Source organism: Musca autumnalis, unplaced genomic scaffold (genome assembly GCF_047663935.1).
Source record: "Musca autumnalis isolate F117 unplaced genomic scaffold, ASM4766393v1 scaffold_4, whole genome shotgun sequence".
NCBI classification, from domain to species: Eukaryota; Metazoa; Arthropoda; class Insecta; order Diptera; family Muscidae; genus Musca; species Musca autumnalis.
Genome location: NW_027411977.1, coordinates 1,752,412 through 1,780,051, shown reverse-complemented (window position 1 = coordinate 1,780,051; position 27,640 = coordinate 1,752,412). Strand labels below are relative to the sequence as shown.

Genomic DNA, 27,640 nt, shown 5'->3' with positions numbered 1-27,640 from the left:
CACATCAGTTGCTTACGAAGAGCCATCCAGTGCGGTTGGGATGGTCTCCTGAATAGAATACAAGACGAAAAGTGAAAAGAAAAAAAAAAAAAACAAATAAAAAACTAAAGTGACAATTTCAATACAAAAAAGGACTACTCAGGATTAAATTGTTTTTGTGTGATAATTAATACAAATCAAATACAAAGCCACGATGGGGTGTAACCGCAATGCCCCAATGCTGGTGTGGCTAGCGGTAGTGTTTATAACGTTGGCTGTTGTTCCAACAAAAACAAATGCTGAGCTAACGCCACCATATTTTAATTTAGCCACCGGACGCAAAATTTATGCCACGGCCACATGTGGCAGTGATACTGATGGACCCGAGTTATATTGTAAATTAGTTGGTGCCAATACAGAGAACGATCCCTTCGATTATTCGGTTATTCAGGGTCAGGTAAGAATCTGTTATCCCAAACGCTGAATACTGCCCTACGGGGGGTGCATCTATTCGTTGTGCATTGAAATTTATCAAAAAATAAAATATTTGTTTTGTCAAGTAAATATTTGAATGAGTTTTAGCCGAGATGTGATGAATGGCCTGTTGTTTGAAGTGTTTTGTGTGTGTGTGTGTGCGGTGTAGTTATGAACAGATTTCATTCTAAAAAAATAAATCGGCTAAGACCATAACGTAATACCTGCACATGTGTTTGGATTTTAACATACAGTTGGTGTCAAAAAATGTAATACACATATTTGAAGATTCACATTTAAATACAAAACTTTAACAAAATAATGTTTTAAGAATATAAAACATAATGTTGTAGTGCAGTATAATTTACAATGTAAATGTTCACTAATGAAAACAAAAATACTGTGTAGTCTCGATAATCCGGACAACGCGATAATCCGATCATCACTATTTTTGTACACTTGAAACATTGTTTACTTCTATATTTATTTTAAGCGTTCGGTTATAGCAATTACAAATAAAAAAGTGTTGTTAAATGTCTACCACGAGTGACTTAATCATAGAAATTAATTTATTATTTGGTAATTTGGACACCACCGAAAAATGTGTTGTCCGGATTATCGAGATTATACTGTGTCTCGGTCCTTCACATGTAAAATCATTTAGACATTTTCTTGACACCTATGGTATATAACATGTGAATGCACTTTGTTTGAATATGACCGTGTGCATTTTGAACTGTCTAATGGGCAATTATTGGGGGCAACCCCTGTCAGTATTAAAAACTGGAGTTTTAAAATGAAACATCCCATGAATCTCTTCGTTAATCTTTGATTTTTATTTTTTCATTCTCATTTTTAGGTCTGTGATTACTGTGATCCCACCATACCCGAAAAGAATCACTCGCCTGAACATGCCATCGACGGCACTGAACAATGGTGGCAAAGTCCTCCGCTATCTCGTGGCATGAAATTTAATGAAGTCAATTTAACCATCGATTTTGGCCAGGTAAGCAAGAATGAATGAACAAAGCTAAAGAAAACGACGAAATAATAAACCTTTCAATGGAATGAAACACTAAAATTTCTTGGGACACAAAAAGGTGATGCTTTCCTATTTGCGACTTTACTGTCTTTAAAAACAAAAGAAACATAAAAACGGTCAAATTAAATGACAGAAAGGAAGAATATACAACCTGTTTGGAGAAAGAAAATATTGAATCCATAGGTGGTACACAGAGAAAGAATGTGGCAGTGGGTATAGGCTTAGTTTTGAGGAGATTTGATTATGTTACGCCAGTAATTAGTTTGCAGTTTTTTTTATGTTTTGGTATTTTCATACATTTTAAATTTCAACAAATTCATCTCTTAATGAGAAACACTAAATAAAATAATTAATCGTATTTATGTATTTGATCTTCAAAAATATTTTCAGTGCATTTTATGCTTGTTTCACGAAAAAAGAAAAAAATCCCTAAAAACTTGACAGACTCTTGACAGAAACATGTCTGCCATAAAACTGGATGTTAAAAATTTACGACTCCTAAAGGAGGAGAAACTTTAAATACATACATATGTATGTGTATGCCTTAATATAAGAAGAATACAAGAAACATTTTTCTCATATCTTCAGTTTTATGACTAGGCTAAGGGTTATCGGAAAATTCGTTCAATCGCTGTATTTGTACAAGCGTGTGTATCTATTCATTTCCCACTCTTTAGGAGCAGCATATTTCACTTAAAGTTGAAGGGGGTAGGCATTTCATATCTTGCTTTCTTCTGAACAACGCAAAGGAAATCAGAAACCTCACAAGTGTTGATGGCTCCGGCCTTTCTTTCTTCTAAAATGAAATATGAACATACTTTTACCACAACATGCCTTCTCCAACCCAAGTGGCAACTTGTGGGGCAAAAAAAAAAAGAAACATATGCCGGTTTATCAGCCATTCAAATTCTCTCGGACAATGCGTGCCTTATATTCAACTATGAATTATGATGTAGTCTGGATGGTGGTTGTGTGGGTCTCTAAAGCGTTGCAGGAAATTGCCTGATAAGAAAAAATGAAAAAAAAAAATATTAAGAACACAAACTATGGCTTATCTCGTTCCTTAAACCATGATTTTTAAGAATGAAAAGAAAATATGTACACATGTTTGTATTGAAGTTTTGTGTTTTTGGGGTCATATGTGTTTTTTATATTTAATTGCAAACTATTTCGGATTTAAGAGTTATCACCATTTTAAATTTGTATTTAAAAGATAAGTACAAGTATGTGGTATAAATAAATACATATGTATATTATTATAACCCAACAGACCAGTCTCTGAGCAAAACTATCGGGAAGCATTACAATACCATATAGTTTTTGGGAGAATGGCGTGGTGGAAACTATTATGGTCATAATAATATCAGCGTTGTCCTAATATATACAAATAGTACATTTTATTAGTATATCGGAGAAAAAGAAAATAAAAAAGAATTTCTACAAACTTCCAAAAAGGGATGACCCACATTAGCTATTTAAATCCCTATAATATCCTTGTAATATACGCATTCTTTCATACATTCAGTTATCCATTCGTTCTTTGGTTTATTCATTACTCAAATTCATGACTCCAATATGTATTCCAAACAGATGTAGTAGATTGTATATGTATATATTTGCATAAATTGCATGTTTTCAAAAACAAACAATGTTGAAATAATATACATAAATTAGGTTGTGCCAATTGTTTTCCAGTATATTAGAACGCATATGGTAAATTTCAAATTTCTTTTGCAATTCCATTGGAAGAAATGTTAAAAAATTTTTTGCGAGCACATCCGCAATTTTTGGAACATAGATTAAGAAAACAGTCGTGGTTTCAAATCTGTTCGCGTTCACAAAATTGGATGCTGCGCTCCAAAGTTATGGGGGGTTTTATTCCCTTTTAAAGAACAAACATTTAAAAATTCCATTTTTGCTGTAATAAGAAAATGTATATATAAAGCGTTAACAGCATTTAATATCTATCCGTAGATGCCTAAATATTTACTAAATGTATTTCTAGTTTCGCGGAAAATCAAGAAATACTGGAAAAATCTTGGAGTAAATTTAATTTATTCTAATTTAGAGTCCAAATAAAACTCGAAAAAATAAATTAAAAATACGTACAGATTCTAGACAACGCGTAGAAAAATATGAGACCAAAATTTTAATGATGATTTATAACTGCCATATTACAGCAACAACAAAAGACGAAAACTTAATGTTGGAATATTATTTCAAAAATATATTTTTTTGTTTAATACGAAAAATAGAAAAAACATTTTTGGGAGTTATTCTACTATTTCGCTAAATTTCGATGCAAGGACTGACGGACTTCCCTGAAACTTCTTCAAGAAAAATGCGATGACAAACAGGAAAGTGTATTTGCTTACTTTGATAAACAATAGGATTATGAAATAGAAAGTAATATTGAAATTGCAACCAAAGAAAAAACATAAAAGTTAAAAAACGTATAATTCGCGAATTCGTTAAAATCAGTTAAGGCGCATGCGCTTTTCAGATACAGCGAGCGCATCTCTATCAATTGGTCTGTTCCTTTACTTTTGAAAGTGGTTAAACCGGCAAAAGTAGCAAAAGTTGTAAACTGCCACCATATGAATTGTATGGTGTCTGAAGTAAAGGAACGCTTTTCGAGTAAAAATTGGTAAAACTTGAAGACTCTTGCACGTAAAGGAACAGAGCTAATATGTAGCGATTTTTCCACTTTTCATTCAGCGGCCAAAGTGTGCCGTCAGCTGCATCTTACTGTTCAAAAAACCTTTATGTGGGTAAAAATAGCGCGATGTACATAAGATTATAAGGCGCATCCGATTTCAGTGACCGCCTATAAAAAATACGTCATTATAACAAATTTTAAACAAATTCGTCAAGAACCGCGGATGTGCTACCAAATTCTATTTTATACGAAATACGAATATTACACCAGAATCTCGGTAATTTATGCCACACGGTTTTAGAAAATAATATAATCGCGTATGAAGGATTCCATTTATGTAAAAATAACCAAAGAAAATCGCGGTGCAATGCGCGAATCATCAAAATATAATTTTGCAGAATTTCCTACTTTCAAGGTATCTATAACCGCCGTTTTAGTGGATGGATTTGAACGCGGAAGGGTTCATTAGATCCGGCGCGTAAAAAAACTAAAATCACGCGGGGTTCTAGGGTACCTGAGCCACAGTTGTAAATTTTGAAGCCAAAAAACAGGTTTTTATAGAAAATTTACGCACCAAAATTTCGACTTTGGACTCTTATTACTAGGGAGCTGTATGAAGCACACTCATGAGATATACATCAAACGACGTGGAATCACGAGTTCTACAATCCAATAAATAGTTTGGGAAATTATCTGGTTGCGCCCTTCAATTATAAGAAAAATTCAAAAAACCCAGATTTCAAAACTTCAAAATGTCAGCATCGATTTTAGGGGGATGCAGTGTATATATCGAAAAGTCATACATTTGAACCATGTTGCCCAAGGGGTACTCTTCAATTCTTTCTTTGAGCTCAGGTTTGAATTTTCCGTGGTTTGACCAGAAATCAAGAAAGAACACAAAAAAACTTGTAAACTTCAACACATTTTTACCCATTTTTATACCCTCAGCCTTTAGGCTAAAGAGGGTATTTACACTTTGATACGACCAAAAATGTGCCTCATCGAAATAATGGTTTTAGACCCCAAGTATGTTTGTACGATATCCGTTTCAGACAATTTTGAGTAGATCTAGCAATGTCCGTCCGTCTGTCTGTCTGTCCGTCTGTCTGTCTGTCTGGCTGGCTGGTGCGCACGATAACTCTCGAACGGATCAATCGATTCGGTTCAAATTTTGGGTATCGAATTATTTTGTCCAGATTCGATTTAAGTTCGAAGATGGGCCATATAGGTCCACTCCTTCAATTAATATAAATATATTCATATTATATAAAATATATTGACAGTTCGCGACTTATTAAATGGTGAACCTCAACTTCAACGATTGTAAAACATTTTTGAATATTACCATATATATATGGTAAAAACCAAAAATGTGTTACAATCGATGAATTCGAGTTTCACCCATTCACTGTTGACAACTTCTATAAAGTATTACTGAAATTCTTTAAAATTAAGTGTTGTAGGAGGGATTCCATAAAGTCGACCATCAAAATTAATATTCGTAGAAGCTTTGTTGGCATCAGTGTAGAAAATGGGTAAAAATGGGTTGAAGCCAACAAGTTTTTTATATTTCCTTCCGTTTTCTGGTTTAATCTTGCATGCCCAAAGAAAGAATCACATACAACTAGTATATGTTTTTTTGATATATCCACTGCATCCACCCAAAATTGATGCTGAAATTTTGAAGCCGAAATTTTGGGGTTTTTTATTTTGTTTCAAATGGAATTGTAAAGGAAATTTGGTTTTTGTTTTGAAACTCTTAACCATATATGTTCTCGGTTTGGTAATATCCCAAAAATTGTTGATCACATTCGCTGCTTATAGGCATTTATGTTCTAATTCCCTCAGAGAACTGTCATTGTTTTCGATATCGCAAGATTATGAGTATTTCGAAGATCTTAGCCTATTTTATAAAAAGTTCGGTCCGAACATACGTTTGTTTTTCTTCTTTAAAGTTCATACCCAGTTATCACACTCAAACTTCAGTCCCATATTTCAAAAATGTTTTTAATTTAACACATCTATGACATTTAACCTATATTACCATCTTACTATTTTTATAATATTTAACTGAATAGACTCTGCATGGTTTTCGTTAATTCCTGAGTGCAACCTAAACGACTTCATTCGAATTCGAATTCGAATCCGCGAATGCAGATTGGACTTGTATCGAACATTTCCAATCCAGCTTTTGTGTCTGAAACATATGCAAATAATACTCTTTTATGTCGTCACAGTATAAAAGCATTGTTATTTTACTATGTAGAAATATCTCAGAAAATAAGTCAGAAACCAACATTCAAATACTTTTTTCTAAGTCCCGACAAAATACTGCAAGTTAAGAAGAAGCTTTGTTATTTTCTTAATTGTACGAGTTTTTGGATTCGATGACATTAAAAACTTAGCTGGACACCGTTTTTGCTATTTATTGCAAAAAGAATTCACACATTTTTATACCCTCCACCACAGTATGGATGGTAAATTAACCAGCAAAATGTTCGATGCCAAAGATGCCATTCAATCATGGGTGCAAGTGATCTGGCATGTTATCTTTTTAGCATCTTCATCGATGAATTTTATATGAGTGTGGACCTCAAAAGATGCTATTCATTTTTGGACCCAAAGCGTGTCATTTACACCAATGCTTTGACATGTCATTTTCACCAATGCTTTGGCATGTCATTTCCACCAATGCTTTGGCATGTCATTTTCACCAACCCTTTGCAATGACATTATCATTACGACGAGAGTTTTAACAAAGTTGTTTGTGATTTCGAGTCTCCGACAACATTAAACCTATTGTAAATAATTAATCTTATATATTTAGAAAAATGTGTATAAATAAAAACACAAAATTCGTCTCTATTGGATCGATGCAATGGTTCAAATGCTTATGAAAAGATCGGCTTCCTTTGCATAGGTTCAAATGCTGATGAAAAGATCGGATCTTTCACGACTTCCTTTGCATTGGTTCAAAGGCTAATGAAAAGATCGGATCTTTCACGACTTCGTTTGAACCAATGCAAAAGATGCCATGAAATCACGTCATCGCATGGAACCCCTTCCTTCAAATTTTTCTGGGTATGTTTGTTCTTCCGTTTGTAATGCATTGAAATAAACATTTGCGACAATATAAAGTATATATATTCTTGATCAGGACAAAATTCTGAGTCGATCCATGCATGTCCGTGCGTCCCTCCGTCTGTGGTAATCACTCTAGCATCCACAAAAATTGAGAAAGGACTCCGAAATTTTGCTCTTTTTGTTTGCAGTTTGAAGATGGGCTGTATCGGTCCTCGTTTCGGTATATCCCCCATGTAACGGTACCACCGAAAACTTTCCCACGTAAAATTGTGGACATTGGTATTTTCGTAACAGAAAGGAAATTTGAAAAAAATTATTGAAAATATCCCCAGCAAAATATGTATTAGATGCCAAAGATGCCATTCAATCATGGGTGCAACTGATCTGGCATGTCATCTTTTTAGCATCTTCATCGATGAATTTTGTATGAGCGTGGACCCCAAAAGATGCTATTCATTTTTGGATCAAAAGCATGTCATTTACACCAATGCTTTGGCATGTCATTTTCATCAATGCTTTGGTATGTCATTATCATACGGAGAGAGTTTTAACAACGTTGGCTGTGATTTCGAGTCTCCGACAACATCAAGCCTATTGTAAATAATTAATCTTATATATTTAGAAAAATGTGTATAAATAAAAACACAAAATTCATCTCTATTGGTTCGATGGAATGGGTTCAAATGCTGATAAGAAGATCGGATCTTTCACGACTTCGTTTGAACCAATGCAAAAGATGCCATGAAATCAGGTCATCGCATGAAACCCCTTCCTTCAAATTCGCCTTAATAAGGCAAAATAAAATAATTTCACCATAAGCCAGGCTGTGATTCGAACCTGAGTCTCCGACAACCGGCCGGTTGCCGGCGTCTCAGCTTTCTCAGCCACTATCAACTTGCCAAAGCTTCCGATGACAAATATTGATGATCAAATCTTATAATACAGAAGGACAACACTGCCATAGTATTTGTAATAAAGCATTGAAAGATAGGGTATCCAGCCAAGTCGAACTATTGGAAAAGTTTGGAATTAAATAACTGACATTAATTCGTATATACAATTTTCAAATGATTTACGTATAAATGCTAGTTTTCAAGCTTAGCCGGTCCCCCTTCGTACGTCCATGAGTACATACATCACCATATGTATATATTTTAATCATAGAGTCACTGTAATTCCATAATCAGATTTTTTTGGCAAGAAAATGTCCCGAAAATAAATTAAACAGAGGGGTTGTGATGTTTTAAATAAAATACACATTAAATTTTATTTCAGATTTTAGAAAAGTTCAGATAAAATTTGGCATCTCTACATCCTGAACAAAAAATCTGATTTGACCGCAAAAGAGCAACACATTGACTGCAAATTCATTTAAAAACTTACTTTGCAGACATTATTGAAATTGGATAAATAAACAAAATACAATTAAACTAAACAAATGCTGTTGGTTTTGTTAGTTTTTTTTTTTTAGTTTTGCTTGGTTGGGATCAACAAAGTGAGCGTTTGGCGTTTGTATATACGAGTAGATTTCAGTTTGGATGTTAATTTAGCGACAAATGAAATAATGATCTCATATTGGATATTTCTGTACATTCGTTCTTACATTTCAGTGATGTGATCCACCATAAAGACGTAAATATGTGTGCGTAAATATGTGTAAATAAACATGCTTCTAACAAAATATCCATTGAAAGGCATAAATATGCGTGTAGGACAGAAAGACTTGGAAATGAAACATGCAAACAACATCAAATTTGCTGTTATTTTTTTTAATCGATTTAAAAAGCACTTATTTTTTATACATTATAATCACAAAAAACAATATCCCGAAATTATAACTTACAATTTAATATTTCCTAACAATATTTTCTACAGCAGATAGTCTCCTGTAAAAAAATATGTCTCTTCAGATATTCCATTAAATGGAAAATCTGAATAGGTTTAGTTTTTACATTTTATAAAAGAGGTTAAAGAACTTTAAGTATAAATAGGATGACATTTTGACTTTTGATACATATATTTGTGTGGTTCCTTTTTTAAAACAGCATAGGTCGACTTTTGTCAATATTGAAAGCTTTACATGACAAAACAATTTAATATTTAAACTAATATAAAACGATATGGGTTAACATATGTACTTCTCATAGAATGACTCTTCTGGGGACAAAACCAATTCTATATAATTTTGTTGATATTTAACATTTCAAATAATACAATTGTTCCACAAACATTCCAGACGGGACAAGAGTGACTTCTCTCGTCGTTGAAAATTTGATGTTGCCGTGCAAGGCGGGTGTGCTTACTATTTATTGCACGACGGTGGCGCCCTAATATTCCAAATATACATACAGTTTTAACTTACAAATAAAAGCAACTAATTTTCATTTTTAAATTCACATATCCATTTCTTAATTTTTTTAAAAAATTAATGAAAATTGTTTTATATTGTTATCATCTTTCGACTTATGTTCTTTTCAGTGTAAACCACATATTTGCACAGTAAACAAACGATGTAAATTTTGCAAACATTTTAATTGTTAATGTCTCATGACTTTATTGTTGCTAAATATGCAAAATTAATTTTCCAATAAACAGTTACTATGCAAATAGTCAAATATATTAGCAACTGTGGAAGGCAAAAATATAAAGATAATTTGCTATGCAAAGATGATTTATTAAACAAACTCTGCATTCTCATAAAATGTTTTTTCTACACTGTACTGGCCGAATGTTAGGCGTCAAATTGCTATACTTTTGATGAGATCATATTCTGCAGTTAGTCTGGAATTTAAAAACAAACACAAATATAATGCAATATTTTTGCAAACATAAACACAAATGAAGCAGACAAAAAACATAATACACTTTCCAGCATTCTGCACCGCCAAAGTCATATTGCCCCAATGCAACGGATATGAACTCATACACGTTTGTTTTATTTGCTTAAAATTTCTAAGTATCATCGTTTCAACAATTAAAATGCAACTACGTAAAAATGTGTGTAAGTGCAAGGCATTAGATGAAGATGTTGTCTGGTAGACGACGAAAACTATAAACCAGTGATGATCTGTTAAGGAACTTTGTGACTGCCGAATAGATGTAAAGTAACAGAGTGGATGTATTAAAAGTAACTTTACGCTACAGCATTCGAATTGCAATGATATGTTTAGGGTGATTTCCGTGTTAATTGGAATTTTCCAGTCTACAGCAATACTGTAGCCCTACATTAGTAGAACTTAAGTTTCAAACAGATGAACTAAGAAAAAACTGAAAAATTGTACATAATTTCTAGAATTCTGGTCAGTAGCAGTTAAACTGTTGGGAATTGAACCAAGTATCCCGTTTGCAAAAATCTTCCAAATAAGAACAGACGATTGTGAAATTCTAAAATACTTATTTCACGTTCTTTCGGTGTTATTTAATATCACACCTTCTACAGAATGTTTTTACAACACTGTTCACACGCGCAGTTTATCCTCATATAGCGACTTCACTACATTGTTGATGTATTTTTGAAATTGTCGTTAAAGAATATATCGGCGCCTCCAAACAATAGTATGCTAAGTCAACTTAGCATGTTTTCAAGTTCTTTACATTTTTATATTTAACGTCCTTTAACTTAAATTCTGTTAAATTTTGGTAATAATCTGACAATCCGAACAGAAGTTATAAACAAATATTTACTTAGCATAGTACTGAAGGTCAAAGAAATTTCCAAACTTTTAGAGCTTGTCCTGCAAAACTCACTGTTCAGAATTAGCAAACTATTATTTGGAGGTGTCAAACGTCCTTTAACTTAAATTCTGTCAAATTTTGGTAATGATCGGTCAATCCGAACAGAAGTTATAAACAAATATTGACTTAGCATAGTACTGAAGTTCAAAAAAATTTCCACACTTTGAGAGATTCTCCTGCAAAACTCACTTTTTAGACTTAGCATACTATTATTTGGAGGTGTCGATATGTACAAGGAATAATGTAATAGATGCATTCATTTTACAACAATGGTTATATATTTTGAGGACTTAAATCCATTTTTTTTCCAAACCAGAAATGTTAATGCTATTATCTGCAAGTTTGCTGCAGAAGATTTATGCCAGAATTATTGGTGATTACCTTAAAAATGTTCCACCGCGTTTTTTTGGCAATAAGTTTAAAACGAATAACTCTTTACTGGACATTTTTGGTGTTATTTCTACCGATTTGTTTTGTTAACTAAAGAACGGTTACAGAATTCCATTACACATACATTGTTGACTATGATAATATACGAGTTTGTATGATAATGCTTGTCAAATATTTCATAGTTTCCGACAGATTATCTCAATGACACAGCAATACATCAACGCATCTGTTATTAAAAAAGTCAGCTTTTTTCTCCTTCGTTCTTTTCAACCGACAAATGTGCAAAGAAGTGCAGAAATTTTATGGCAGCAATAAAATAATCTCGGTATCAACTAACAACGCCATCTGATCTAAAGAAGAATCACATCAATTTCAATGGAACAAATAGTGTCTGCAAATAAACGAAGCCTCTAATGACACATCTGATGAACATTTCAAGAGAAAAATATTGAATACCACACAATTATTGTATGAGAAATTTAAAGCGATGTGGAAACATTTTTAATACAACTGCAATGAATTACATCATTTTAAGATAATTTTAAATATTCTCCACATGTGAGAGAACATTTTCTTTTGTTCTCGAAGCACCAATGCATATTTCCTTTAAATTTTCAGAAGTTTTCGTTATAATTTTAATGAAATAATTTAAAAAATTGACGATAAATCATATACTTTTAGCATATTTCACATCACAAAGGGTCTCATTATTATGTGCATACACATATGTATACATTAGGGTTATGACTTTTTTACAACCTCATATCCCTGTATCATATCTTCATGAGTTTTTACCCAAGATTAAATAAAATCTTAATTATAAGGCGATTCGACAAAAAAATAGCTCAAGCACAAAGTCATTTGAAAATTTATCTATATGGCCTTTTTCGACAAACTTTTGAAGTCACCAAAGTAGATATATAAATGAAAATTAGCTTTGGAGCCATATGACATAACCAAAATAGCTTAACTATATGTTCCTCACTAAATGTATCTTCATATCAGTACGTATATGTATATCATTTTATATCATATGTAATTTTATTTCATATATCATATCAATTAAAAGTTGTTTGTGCGGGACATTTTTCAACGTTATTCAAAATTGCAGATATGAAGTATGTACAACTCGAATGGGTATTTTCCTTCATGAATTGTGATATGTTCCATTTCAGAAAATTGATATGATAGATTGGCAGTTGCTTAGAAAGCTAAGACCACGACAACATTGTCGATTTTTTGGAGAGGACCAAGATTAAAACCTCAGCCGGGGCTGCTTGGCTCTGCTGTGAATTTTTATTTATTGTTGTCTTATTAAAACGAAGGTCATTATTTATGAAAATTTTTAGTTAATCGAATTATTCGAGCTAACATAACCTAAAGATTTTTATTCATTTTATAGTCTTTTTTTCACATTTTTTTCAAAGTGTTATGCCTAACCTTTTTTAATACCTAAATAGGGTAAACTTAGTTTAGTCATTAATAGTCAAAAGTTCATTCATTCCCGCTAAAGGAATGAGAAAAAATGTCATAACCCTAGTGTACATACTTCCGCTTGTGCCAGATAAGAAAGATTTAAAATGGAAACAACAATAACAACAATGAATAAATATTTTTAATCAGCTGTGACTTTACTAATTTGTTTCTTAAAGATTATGGAATTTATAAGAAAAGTGGAATAGGAATTTCTTAAAATTGAGAGCATCCTTATAAAGATGCTAAAGGTCAGGTCAGGAAAGTTTGGTTTATACAAGTACAGAAACTAATATCTTCAAAATAACTGAAATTCTGGGCTACACCAAAAAGTGATAATAATTTTAGAAAGAATATTTTATTTCTACCGGAAACCACATATCGCTCATTTACTCAAAGAGTGTCACATGTCGATTGAAACAGTGTTGTATATCTTGAATACTGTGATTTCTTGAATGATTTCGCCGAAATCACATGATATCCTTTTTTAAATATTGCTGGATTTCGGCTGAAAAGGCAACGAAATAGCGAAAGATGGTCGAATGTAAACCAGCTATAATAATGTAATATGTTGCCGTGTTTTCTTTCTTAATGGCGCCCTAATAAGTCCGTGTATATACGTTCAGACTGGAAAGGCAAATTTTCTTCTCAATTTCTGTTAAAATTTCCTTGCAGTTTAGACACGCAAATAATGTTTTTGTACATTTTCTGATTCTTCTTTACACTCATTTTCTTATTTGACCATTCAAAGGCAATACTAACTCCATATTTTTTATAGAAATTAAATTACATTTAATTAAAAATTAAATAAATACATATGCATATGTTTACTATTAATTTTTACTGATCATTTCTTGTTCAATTTATATTTCATCACAAAAGTTTTTAATTCAAATATGTACATATATGCGTTGTGGTTTATTTGCCGGCGGAAAAAATAAATGAAAGAAAATGCAGAAAAAATCTGCAAAGAATAAAGAAACAAAACAGAATTTGCGAGCACAGGGGTGTGTGTACCCCCTCTCATTTCTCTCTACTCCCTTTCCCATAAACTCAATTTCCTTTCCCATTAACTTTGAACGTCTAAACACCGACTAAAGAAGTAAGCATAGTCGATATATCGTCCAACATTAAGGAATATTAAAAAACGACTAAAAGTATGCAATACTTTATATAAAGTGTCTAAAATCGAATTTGAATCTGTTGAATAGTATTCAAACTGAATTTGGAATACGAATCTTCTATTTACATCAGTTATCGGGCACCATCTAATAGGTAAAAGGCGGGGTTCGTGAATTGAATTATTGGTATCTAAGTAAAGACTAAATAAACATTGTGCTTGTATTGTGTTAAACAACAACAAATTCCTCAACCATACGAAAGCATACGAGGTTGCATATATTGTACGTGTACTTCTGATCGTCTTCCCTATCCCAAAATTTGTCTGCAAAGTGTCTTTAAAGTTGTTCCCAATCCATTGAGGACGTCTTGCAGACAGTCCTTTAGGTTCATGGGCGACAATTTCACACAAATGTCGAAAAACGCGCGCGACTAGTTGGGAGACAAAGAAAGCGAAGTTGTCTTAAACGACGATATAATGGACACTGTACCTTCGTTAATGAATACATGGAAGACTTTGTCTTAAACTTTATCATTGAGACAATATTATCCAATATATGGATTCCAATAAAAGAAAATATCATTAGTTTTCTATAACATTTACTTACAATATTTCCTCCCCATCTCCTTTTAGTTTACCATTATCGAAAATTGAAAAATCTGCAAAACAACAAAATTAAGAATCTGTAATTACGACCCGCTTGACGACTTTATTTTCACGATGGACGATAGACGCAGGTATCACACGCATTTTGACATACAATGTGAGATACCATTTTCTTTATCGTAATCGTGTATCTTAAAAACAGTGCTTATGGGGAAAACTGCTTCCGCATTTGAAAATAACTCGCCAATTTCAGTTAAAAACAAAAAAGAAAAACAACATTCTACTCGCAATGGATACAGCATTTCTAAGTAATTCAATGTATTGTTTTTTTTTTGATTCGCAGGAATTTCATGTCGCTTACCTATTCATTCGTATGGGTAATTCACCACGTCCTGGTCTATGGACTTTGGAGAAATCAAGCGATTACGGCAAAACATGGACACCATGGCAACATTTCTCCGATACACCTGCCGATTGTGAAACCTATTTTGGCAAGGACACCTACAAGCCAATTACCCGCGATGATGATGTCATTTGTACTACAGAATATTCGAAAATTGTACCATTGGAGAATGGTGAAATTCCCGTTATGCTTTTGAATGATCGCCCATCGGCCACTAACTATTTCAACTCGACGGTGCTGCAAGAGTGGACTCGTGCCACAAATGTGCGCATACGTCTGTTGCGTACGAAAAACTTGTTGGGCCATCTTATGTCGGTGGCTCGACAGGATCCTACTGTGACCCGCCGTTACTTCTATTCGATTAAGGACATATCAATTGGTGGTCGGTGCATGTGCAACGGTCATGCCGATACTTGTGACGTCAAGGATCCAAAGAGTCCTGTACGTATCTTGGCGTGTCGCTGTCAACACCACACCTGTGGTATTCAGTGCAACGAATGTTGTCCCGGTTTCGAACAAAAGAAATGGAGACAAAACACGAATGCTCGACCATTTGAGTGTGAACGTAAGTACCCGATCCTTCCCATTCACATTGTCATTGATATATGTAATCTCCTGATATTTCTCAGCCTGCAATTGTCATGGACACACCAATGAATGTGTCTACGATGAGGACATTGATCGCAAGAGTTTGTCATTGGATATCCATGGTCGCTACGAGGGTGGTGGACGTTGCTTGAACTGTCAGCATAATACCGAGGGCATAAACTGTAACAAGTGCAAGGCTAAATTCTACAGACCAGCTGGCAAATTTTGGAATGAAACTGACGTGTGCCAACGTAAGTATTCGTAAGATTCATGAAGTGTAGTGTCTCTAATACCACCATGTCATCCAATAGCTTGTCAGTGCGACTTTTTCTACTCCACTGGCCATTGTGAAGAGGAGACTGGCCGATGTGAATGTCGCAAAGCATTCCAACCTCCAGATTGCAAGTCCTGTGCTTACGGCTACTATGGCTACCCCAATTGCCGTGAATGCGAGTGTAATCTCAACGGCACTGATGGTTACCATTGCGAGGCAGTCAATGGAGAATGTCCTTGTAAAATTAACTTTGCCGGTCACTATTGCAAACAATGTGCCGATGGTTACTATGCCTTCCCTGAATGTAAAGGTACGTTTGATCCAAAGAATAGTATGGAATACGGCCAAGTAATATTAACTCAAATCTGTTTTAATTCTCGTAGCTTGTGAGTGCAACAAGGTCGGTTCCATTAGCAATGACTGTGACCTGGTAACGGGTCAATGTAAATGTTTAAGCAGTTTTGGAGGAGAACGCTGCGAGCGTTGTAAGCATGGCTATTTCAACTATCCCAAGTGTCAATGTGAGTTTTTTGTTTGAGTCGGAAGTAAGTGCTGTAAATTATAAGTGTTATTCTTGAATTCGCCATAGATTGCGACTGTGATGTCCAGGGTACCGAAGAGGAGGTGTGTAACAAAGAGAACGGACAATGTATTTGTCGTGAAGGGTTCGGTGGTCCCCGTTGTGACCAGTGTTTGCCTGGCTACTACAATTATCCCGATTGTAAACCCTGCAACTGCTCGGCGACCGGTAGTACAGCCATTACTTGTGACAACTCTGGCAAGTGTAATTGTCTCCCGAATTTTGCCGGAAAACAGTGTACGCTTTGCAGTGCTGGATACTTTAATTACCCGGAATGTTTGCGTAAGTTGAAAATGTTGAAATTTCGGCCGAAACGTGCCGTTAGTAAGCGATTTCGTTATTTGTTCTTTTCACAGCTTGTAATTGTGATGTCCATGGTTCGGTTGGTGTTACTTGTAACGCTGATGGCCAGTGTTTGTGTCATCCTAACTTCGACGGAAAACTTTGCGACACGTGTAGAGAAGGTTTCTACAATTTCCCCAGTTGCGAGGACTGTAACTGTGACCCGGCCGGTGTTATTGATAAATTTGCAGGCTGCGGTTCGGTGCCAGTTGGAGAACTGTGTCAATGCAAGGAGCGTGTTACCGGCCGCATTTGTAACGAATGTATGCCTCTATTCTGGAATTTGAATATCTCAAATCCAGATGGTTGTGAAGTTTGCGATTGCTGGTCGGACGGTACCATTGGCACTTTGGACACATGTGATTCGAAGACGGGTCAGTGCACGTGCAAGCCTCATACCGATGGCCGTACTTGCAAAGAATGTAAAGATGGCACATATGACTTGGACGGATCTTCTTTGTTCGGTTGCAAGGATTGTAATTGTGATGTTGGTGGTTCGTGGAAGAGTGAGTGTGACAAAACTACTGGCCAGTGTAAATGCCACCCTCGTGTTACCGGCCGTGATTGTACCCAGCCATTGACTACCCATTACTTCCCCACTTTGCATCAGTTCCAATACGAATACGAGGATGGTTCTCAACCATCGGGTGCCAAGGTGCGTTACCAATATGACGATGAAGTGTTCCCCGGCTATAGCAGTAAGGGTTACGCCGTCTTCAACGATATCCAGAATGAAGTGCGCTATGAGTTGAACGTGTTCAAGTCTTCCGTATACCGAATTGTCATTCGTTATGTCAACTTGAATGACTTCAATGTAACCGCCAGTATATTGGTACAATCGGAAAACCCCTTGGAAGTGGATCAAAAGTAAGTTTGGGTGTAGAGAGTGAGAGAGCGAGGATAGGCAAAGTGTGAAATTGTTTTTTTTTTCTTCATTTAGTGTCAAGGTGTTGTTGCGTCCCACAACTTCTCCGCAGTTTGTAACCGTTGCCGGTGAGAAGGGTAAAAAACCCTCAGCTGTTGTCCTGGATCCTGGCAAATACATTTTTACCACAAAATGTAACAAGAACGTGATGTTGGATTACTTTGTTCTTTTGCCGGCTGCTTACTACGAGGCTTCGATTTTGACCCGAAAAATTCTAAATCCCTGCGAACTTGGAAACATGGACTTGTGCAGACACTATAAATATGCTTCGGTGGAAAAGTAAGTTGTAGTTAGACGGGATTTCCAATTATGAAGACATCTAACAGAATTTATTTGCAGTTTCAAGCCAGCTGTTCAACCCTACGTCCTCAATCCTAAGGGCAAGCCCACAAATCCTCTTGACTTCTACAATGATCCAGACCACTTAACTATCATCAACCATGTCGGTGATATACCCATGCTGACTTCCGATCAGCTGGAACTTTACTACCTGGTGGAGGTACCACGTAGTGGCAAATATATATTCGTTATCGATTACGTGAGCGAACGCAGCTATGCAGAACCCGGGTTCATAAAGCTGCGCATTGGTGATGACTTGGATGATTATGGTTCCACCACGGTTTACCCATGCCTTTACTCGATGGCTTGTCGTACCCCCATAATTGACGACCAAATTCGCGAAAAGGTATTCTACATTGACAAGGAAGAAGACAAACCGGTTATCGTTTATGCCGATTTTGAAGAAAACGAAAAGATTGCCATCATTTCGGTGACGGCCATACCGGCTGAAGAATGGTCCACGGACTACATTACACCTAGTCCAGTGTGCGTGATGAATAAGAACCAATGTGCTGCACCTAAATTCAGATCAGTTCCCGATTCGAAGAAAATCGAATTCGAAAGTGACCATGAGGATAGAATTTCCTGGAATAAGCCACCATATGCTGTGCTGGACGATAAGGTCAAGCTGGTGCATTTGGACAATAAGGAAGAAGAATCCTCTATTACTATTGAGTCCAAGGTGTCGGAACCTGGTCGTTATGTGGTCTTAGTAAAGTACTACCAACCAGATCATCCGAAATTCAAGGTTATGTACACCCTGACATCTGGAAAGAATCAGTACGATGGCAAATTCCACATTAATCATTGCCCGTCGAGTTCAGGTTGCCGAGGTGTCATACGTCCCAATGGCGACGAGTGGTTTGATATTGAAGATGAGTTCAAATTCACCATTACAAACAACAGGCCCCAGGGCGTATGGTTGGACTATTTGGTTGTGGTGCCAGTGGATCAGTACAACGATGACTTGCTGGAGGAGGAAACTTTCGATCAAACAAAGGAATTCATCAAAGAGTGTGGACAAGATCATTTCTATATTACCCACAATGCTTCGGACTTCTGCAAGAAGGCTGTATTCTCGTTGACTGCAGACTACAACAGTGGAGCCTTGCCTTGTAACTGTAATTATGCCGGTTCTACCAGTTTTGAGTGTCGACCATTTGGTGGCCAGTGCGAATGTAAACCGAACATTATTGAGCGCCAATGTGGTGCCTGTAAGACCGGCTTTTACGGCTTCCCCGACTGCAAACCTTGCGATTGTCCCAGCACTGCCATGTGTGAACCACATACAGGAGAATGCGTCTGTCCACCAAATGTTATCGGTGAGCTGTGCGATAAGTGTGCTCCCAACACCTATGGTTTCCATCAAATTATCGGTTGCGAGCCTTGCGAATGCAATTACTTGGGTATTGCCGATGGCAAAACTCAGTGCGATGCCTTCAACGGCAGCTGTGAGTGTCGTGAAAATATCGAGGGACGAGCCTGCGACGAATGCAAAAATGGATTCTTTGATTTCCCCCAGTGTGAACAGTGTTCGTGCAATGTTGCAGGAACTGAGTTGGAGATTTGCGATAAGGTCGATGGCACTTGCTTCTGCAAGAAGAATGCTGTCGGTCGGGACTGCGATCAGTGTGTCGAAGGTACATACAACCTGCGTGAATCTAATCCAGATGGTTGCACGCCATGTTTCTGTTTCGGCAAAACATCACGCTGCGAAAGTGCATACCTTAAGGTTTACAATGTCAGTCTATTGAAGAAGGTCTCGCTCAACACAGCCCAGTTTACACCCAACTCCATTGACTTTGCTATTTGGGAAATTCCACCCGAAGATTTGCTGATCAACGAAACAATGCTACAGGCCGATTTCTCTCTTAACGAAATCGATGACGACTCCACTGTTTACTTCGGAGTTTTGGACTACTTGATGAACCAAAATAGTCACATCTCAGCTTACGGTGGGGAATTGGGATACTCATTGTACTATACCACTGGCCTGTCCGGCAAACCAATAACAGCGCCCGATGTCATATTGTTCAGCAAAGACCACGTCTTGGTACATCAGAGCTATGAGCAGCCTTCAAGTAATCAGATGTTCAAAAATCGCGTGGAAATGGTGGAGGATAACTTTATGACCCAGGATGGCAAACCCGTGAGCCGTGCCGACTTCATGATGACCTTGAGGAATCTACACATGATCTACATACGGGCCAACTACTGGGAGCAGACGTTGCTGTCACAGTTGTCCGATGTATATTTGACACTGGCCGACGAGGCTGAGGACGATAACATGGATGGTTATTCGTTTTTGGCTGTGGAGAAATGTCAGTGTCCCCCTGGCTACAGTGGCCTGTCTTGTGAAGACTGTGCTCCTGGTTATTACAGGGATAACTCGGGTCCCTACGGTGGATATTGTATCCCTTGCGAGTGCAATGGCCATGCCGAAACATGCGACTGTGCTACTGGAATCTGTCAAAATTGCCAACACTCTACAACCGGAGATCACTGCGAGATGTGCATTGAGGGTTACTATGGCAACGCCACATATGGCTCACCACATGATTGCATGATTTGTGCGTGCCCACTTCCCATTCCCAGTAACAACTTCGCTACAAGTTGCGAAATTTCAGATCTCGGAGACAAAATACACTGTGAGTGCAAACCTGGCTACACTGGTGCCAAGTGCGAGTACTGCTCCAATGGCTATTATGGCAATCCCCAGATTCCTGGTGATTATTGTAAACCTTGTGACTGTTCGGGAAATATTAATCTCTCCGAGCCTGGTTCCTGCGACACAATTACTGGCGAATGCTTACGTTGCTTGAATAATACTTTTGGCGCGGCATGTAACCTCTGCGCTCCTGGTTTCTATGGTGATGCCATTAAGCTGAAGAATTGTCAGAGCTGCGACTGTGAGGAGTTGGGTACTTTGGAGTGTGATCCCTTCGAAGGTAGCTGCAAATGTCACGAAAATGTGATTGGCGAACGCTGTGACAGGTGTAAACCTGATCATTACGGCTATGACTCCGGCGTGGGTTGCCGGTCGTGTGACTGTGGCATTGCCTCGAATTCTACACAGTGTGATGAACACACAGGCAAATGTGCTTGCAAAACAGGTGTCACTGGTAGACAGTGTGATCGCTGCGCTACTGACCACTGGAATTACTCCAAAGATGGCTGCACCCCTTGTAACTGCAATCAGGGATATTCTCGAGGCTTTGGATGCAATCCCTTCACAGGCCAATGCGAATGTTTGCCTGGCGTAATTGGTGATCGTTGCGATAATTGCCCACACAGGTGGGTCTTGAAGAAGGACGAGGGTTGTTTCGAATGCGACAATTGCCATCACGCCCTACTGGATGTCACCGATCGCATGCGTTATCAAATCGATCCCTTGGTTAATGAATTCCAATCGGTTGCCTTAGCCTTCTTTACCAGCCAGAAGTTGAGTTACTTCGAAAATTTGACAGATGCCATAGCCCCCGAAGTGCAGAACTTAGATCCAAAGAGTGTGAATCTGGAACCGTCAAGAATTAGTGTTTCGGAAGTGGAAAACGAAGCTAAGCAGTATACCAAACAAGTAAATTTGACTTTGGAAAACGCTGAAGAGAGCCGCAAACGAGCTAGCGGACTCTTGCAGAATGTAACCAGCATCAGTGATTTGGTGTCGACGAGCGTCAATGAAGCTGCAGACGCTATTGGTGCCGTTGATGCATTGTCGCGTAACCTGGAAACAGCAGCCAGCACAAAAATTGATTCGGCTCTCAGGGATGCCCAAGGATTACTGCAGTCTATTAATGAAACCTCTATTGATTTGGAACGTAACGATTTGGTTCTGAAGAGAGCCACCGAATTGCTGAAGGAAATAAGTTTGGTCATTACACCAATAAACAATCAGAACAAATCACTGACTTCGCTGAAGAATGACATCGGTGAATTCAGTGACAAACTGGAAGATCTGTACAACTGGAGCGAAGAGGCATCAAATAAGGCTGCCGAGGTAGAACTTCTGAACAATCTGAATAAGCAACAGTTTGAGAATTCTAAATTCGATGCTGTTAGCGATCAACAGAAGGAAGCCGAGAAACATATTAAGGATGCGGCTGATCTTCGCATTAACGGAATGTTCGGTTTAACCAATATCGAAGAGAAAATTGGCGACTTGGGATACGTACTTAATAGTCTGCGCGATCTAAATAAGCAAATCGATGTCGCTTTGCCCAGTCTAGAGGAACAACACCTCGAGGCTAGCAACTTGACAGCTGCTGCTGAATTCAGAGCATTGGAATTGTCAAAGAGAGCTCAAGATCTCTCGGAACAGTATGCCGAACTTACTGCCTCCTCGGAGCCTGCCATCAAGGCTGCCACAGCCTACAGTGGAATAGTTGACGCTGTTGTTTCTGCCCAACAATTCACCAAGGAAGCCAAATACGCTGCTGGTAATGCCACCGAAATGACTGAGGGAATCGAGGGTCGTGCAGGACTTGCTGACAAAGATTCCGCCGAACTACTCCAGGTGGCAAGAGATTCGTTGCACAAGGTTCAGAGCGAGTTGGAACCACGCCTCAATGCATCTGCCTCCAAGGTAGAGGCCATTTCTAAGATGAATGAAAATACCGAGAAGAGGTTGGCCGAAATCAATACCCTTATGAAAGCTTCGCCTGCTGATTCTCAAAGAGATTTGTGGAAGAACTCGAATCAGAATGCAACCGATGCATTAGAAATCATGACCGAAGTGTTGACTATTTTGGACCCTGTTGTTAAGCAGACCCCGAAGGAGCTGGAGAAGGCCCGAAACATTTCCAAAGATATCGACTCGACCAACAAGGATATTAGCCATGTCCAAAATCTATTGGACGGAGTGGAAGAATCGATTTCCTCTTTGTTGGATTCGGCTGATGGAGTTGAGCAACAGCAGGCCGAAGTTGAGAAAGCTGCCCAGAATGTGGGAGAAGAAATCGAAAACCTGAAGCGTCAAATTGAAACAGCCCGTCAAATTGCCAATGACATTAAGGTCGGCGTCAAGTTTGGCCCCAGCACCGTGTTGGAATTAAAGGCCCCCGAAACTCTGCCCTTATTGGCTACCCACACCAAAGTCTCCACATATTTCAAGACCAACAACAACAATGGTTTCCTTCTGTACCTGGGCAATGACAACAAGACTGCCACCTCTGCTCCGTCTGCCTCTAAGAACAATGACTTCATGGCCTTGGAAATAGTCAACGGTTATCCCATACTCACTATTGATTTGGGCAATGGACCGGAACGTATTACCAGTCCCAAATATGTGGCTGACAATGAATGGTATCAAGTGATTGTCGATCGTACGGGTCCCAATGTCAAGTTGACCATACGCGAGGAGTTGAACAACACGGAAGTGAAGGAACATGAAACCCAGGAAGTTCTACTCGGAGCTAACAACGTGTTCAATGTTGATCGCAATAGCCGCCTGTTTGTGGGTGGTTTACCTCCCCCGGCCGATTTCACACCGCCTGAAGATATTCACACGAGTTCCTTTGTCGGTGACATGGAAGATTTGCGTATCGGTGATGAACACGTGGGCCTGTGGAACTTTGTCAACGGCGAATCAAATAACCAGGGAGCATTCCCACGCGACAAATTGATTACCGAGGAAGTGCCACCAACAGGATATCGCTTCAACGGCAATGGCTATGTTGCGCTAAAGGCTACACCGTTTAATTTCAAGCAACGATCCAGCATCACATTCAATTTCAAGGCGTCCAAGGATACCAAGGACGGTCTATTGTTCTTCTATGGACGCAACAATCAGTTTATGTCTGTGGAGATGTCTAACGGTGCCATATTCTTCCGCTATAAGTTGGGTGACCATGTCGTATCAACCGGCAGCAGTGACAAATACAATGACAATAAGTTCCATCATGTTGTGGCAGAAAGAGACGGGCGACGCGGTCTGCTTAAGGTCGATGACCAACTTATGATCCAGGAAGAAGTGCCGGCTCATATCGACGATACTTTGCCACCGCTGAAACGCATGTTCTTCGGTGGATTCCCCGGCAAACGCAACAACACTCTGATTGTAGAACAAAACTTTGATGGTTGCATAGATGACGTCACGATTTCCGGTATTAAAGTGGACTTGGGTCAGCATATTAACGCTGTCGGTGTTAAGCCTGGATGTCCTAACAAATTCTCCACTGTATTGGCCTATTCTCCACATGAGCATGGTTATTTGAAGGCCAACAACATCAGCTCCGAAAACAATTTGAATATAAACCTAAAATTCAAAACTCGTCAGAAGGATGGCGTCCTCCTGTACGGTACCAATCACGATCAAAGCTCTACAATTAGCCTGACAGTGGATGATGGTTTCCTGGTACTGCGCAGCATGGGTAGTGAATTGGTTTCGGACATGCACCGTCTTAACGACGGAGAAGAGCACGTGGTGACTATACTGCACGACGACAGCCAGCTGAGGTTGTCCATAGACGACGTGGAAGACAAACGGTAAGTCTAAGTCTGCTGTAAGTGGAAGGTGAAAGTTAACAATTTACTGTTGTTTGTTTTTTTAGTTTAACTTATGCACCACAACCTTTGAAAATGATGGCGGGTTCCATCTTCTTTGGAGGTTTACCAGAAGACTATGTGCCGGTACGCAATGGTCTCTCGAACCAAGCCTACTTCGTGGGATGTATTAGTGACGTTACAGTCAATGGCCAGATTATCAACTTTGCCGACAGTGTGGAGAAGAAGAATGGCAACATAAATGGCTGTCCAAGCGATATCCTGGGTATGTTAACTTAATATAGGCAGCCCAGAATTCCTTACTAAGATTATTTTTATTTGCAGCTTATGACATAAGTGAAGTACCGATATATTATCCTAATGCTGCCAATGAATTGAATAAACCGCCTGCAACGATAGATGTGCCAACTGTACTGACAACACTACCACCACCTACAATGGCTCCAGAAACTACTACAACTACGAGATTAATAACTACCACAACACCGTCAACTACAACCAGTACCACTACAACGACGACAACAACAACAACATCGACAACTACCACTACTACAACAACGACAGAAAAACCGATTATTCAACCGGACATATTCTCCGGATCTGATATTGATGAGGATGATACACCTCTGGTACGCAAACCGGATATTGTACGTCCCCTCAATCAACCGGAAGATCCACGATGCAAATTGCCCACAAATCCCAACTACGATGTCGATTTCTCAGAAGCCGGTTATCGCTTCTTCTCATTGCGAGAACAGCGCTTAGAAATTCCCAGCCTAAATACAAAGTTGCGCAAACACTACGACATTACATTGACCTTCCGTACAGTAGAGAACTACGGTATTCTGTTCTATGCTGCTGATAAACATCAAAGTGATTTTGTTGCCGTTTACCTAAATGAAGGCAGAGTTTTCCACGCGGTACGTTTGGGAACGGAGAAGATCATTGTCAATAGCACAGCCGAATACAATGACGGCGAATGGCACACCGTGCAGTTTATTCGCACACAGCGCCGTGTCAGCTTATTGGTTGACGACGAAGAGCAGTTGCCCTCTTTCGATTTGGAAGAACGCAACATACATGTCATCAATATCGTCTTCCCTCTGTACGTGGGTGGTGTACCCAAACATATCGAAGAAATGGTCCACAATAACACCGACTATGCTGATGTGCCTAAATTCTTCAACGGTTGCCTAAGGGATCTCAAATTTAATGGCATGCCATTGGAACAGGAGCCGCAACCCGTCTTGGTGGTGCCCTGTTCGGACAAAGTGGAAGAGGGTCTATTCTTTAACAAACCGACAGGTTTTGTTAAACTCTTTGAACGTTTCACTGTCGGAACTGACTTTAGCTTGAGTTTCGATTTCCGTCCCCGCGAACCAGACGGTTTGTTGTTCTCCGTACACGGCAAGAGCTCGTATTTGATTTTGGAATTAGTAGACAATACCTTGTGGTTTACGGTGAAATCTGATGCGAAGAATATCGTCACTACCAGCTACACCCTGCCCGATGATGGCAGTTTCTGTGATGGAAAGTGGCGTAATGTGCAGGCTGTGAAATCGAAATTCGTCATAACCATATCGGTGGATTGGATATCTGCTAAGCCTGGTGTAGGTCAAGAGGGCTCTACAATGACCAAAACGAATCGTCCTCTGTTTATGGGTGGCCATCAAGCCTTCAACAAGGCTCCAGGCTTGAAGACCCGTAAGACATTCAAGGGTTGCATACGCAACGTACACGTGAATAAGCGTCCAGTAAGAATAACATCGAATCTCATCTATGGTGAGATATGGAAGGATGTGTGTCCTTTGAATTAAATCAACAAACTAAACGAGAACAAATAACCGATAAAGACCGATGCCCAACGAATTAAGGCCGAACGATTTAGGACTCTGTGATGGGTTTGATGCTGAGGATGAAAAACCAATATTTTGGTCATAATCCCTGATATTTTTAACTTTACCTTATTTTTTTTCTTCTTTTCGACTGTAGTTTTAAACCATAATACAAGAGAAATGTTGAGAAAGTGGTGACAGATTAGTGGCCGAATAATTGGCATTTGAAATTCAAAAACCCCTATATTGATTAGAACTTTTAGATTTCGAAGACATTTTGAACAAACATGCGACTTTTTATTTAGAAATAGTTTTGCGAAAATTAATGAGATTAATTTTTTAAGGCAAGGTCACATTTGGCAAATATTTGATGCAAATTTGTTTTCCCATATTTGCCCAAACAAGTGTGAATTTCATTCAGAGTTGATTTTGTGTTCACATTAAATTCATGGTGAATGCACATTGGCCAAATGTTTGCATATTGGTCTGTTCCAATACTGTAAGAATCTACTATTTTTTTCTCGATAGCATGAAGGAAAAAATGTTATAGTAGTAAAAAAAATTGTAGCTTCTTTCAGGTTCTGGAACAGAGCATATATTTTTGTTTTCCCAAAATCTGCCGTTTTCTTCTTCGCTTTGAATAATACAAGGTGACCAGCACACTTTGTGACAAAGAAATATTTGACTTTTTTTGACAAATATTTGCCCAATGTGACCGTACCTTTACTTGATGTTGCTCCTTTTTGGTGTGTTCCAGACCTGCAAGAACCTACAAATTTTTACTATTTGTTTCGATAACAAAAAAGAAAAATGGTTATCGTAGTAAAAAGTTGTAGTTTCTTGCAGGTTCTGGAACAGAGCATTTATTGTATTATGGTTTTAGATATGTCTGTATGTATCTTACTTTTACTACATTCAATTTTTATACTTTTCTAAGCTATCCGATCGAATATGTTTGGAATAATTGATTTTAACCGTTCGTTCGTTTGAAACCAATTATTGTAAGCGTTTTCGCTTGCATTTTCCATGGATTACATAATTGGTGGCATTGTGCTAAACTAAGTCATATTTCCGAATATATGCCACACGTGGAACGTCTGGTGAAAAATGCAAGTCTTATACTTTGTTCACGCCGTTCAAATATTTCAGCGAATACTTCTGTTTGCATAAATAGTTGATGTGTGTGAACGAAACTATCTTTATCATTTTTATCTTTATTACTTCTCAAATATGTGCCAAAATATATATTTTAAATAATTTTTATTTCAATAAAGACGATGAGTTCAATAAA

The 27,640-nt window shown here is 38.0% G+C and overlaps 1 protein-coding gene across 1 annotated transcript; it reads left to right on the top strand.

The window, feature by feature from the left end:
• On the top strand, positions 1 to 27,640 carry LanA (laminin subunit alpha). Its single transcript, XM_073987314.1, has 12 exons — positions 1 to 436; positions 1,313 to 1,459; positions 14,906 to 15,530; positions 15,595 to 15,804; positions 15,865 to 16,137; positions 16,211 to 16,348; positions 16,417 to 16,689; positions 16,764 to 17,616; positions 17,690 to 17,953; positions 18,014 to 24,496; positions 24,562 to 24,779; positions 24,839 to 27,640. Exons 1-12 carry the CDS (start codon positions 194 to 196, stop codon positions 26,329 to 26,331), a joined length of 11,220 nt encoding a protein of 3,739 aa, XP_073843415.1. The 5' UTR covers positions 1 to 193; the 3' UTR covers positions 26,332 to 27,640.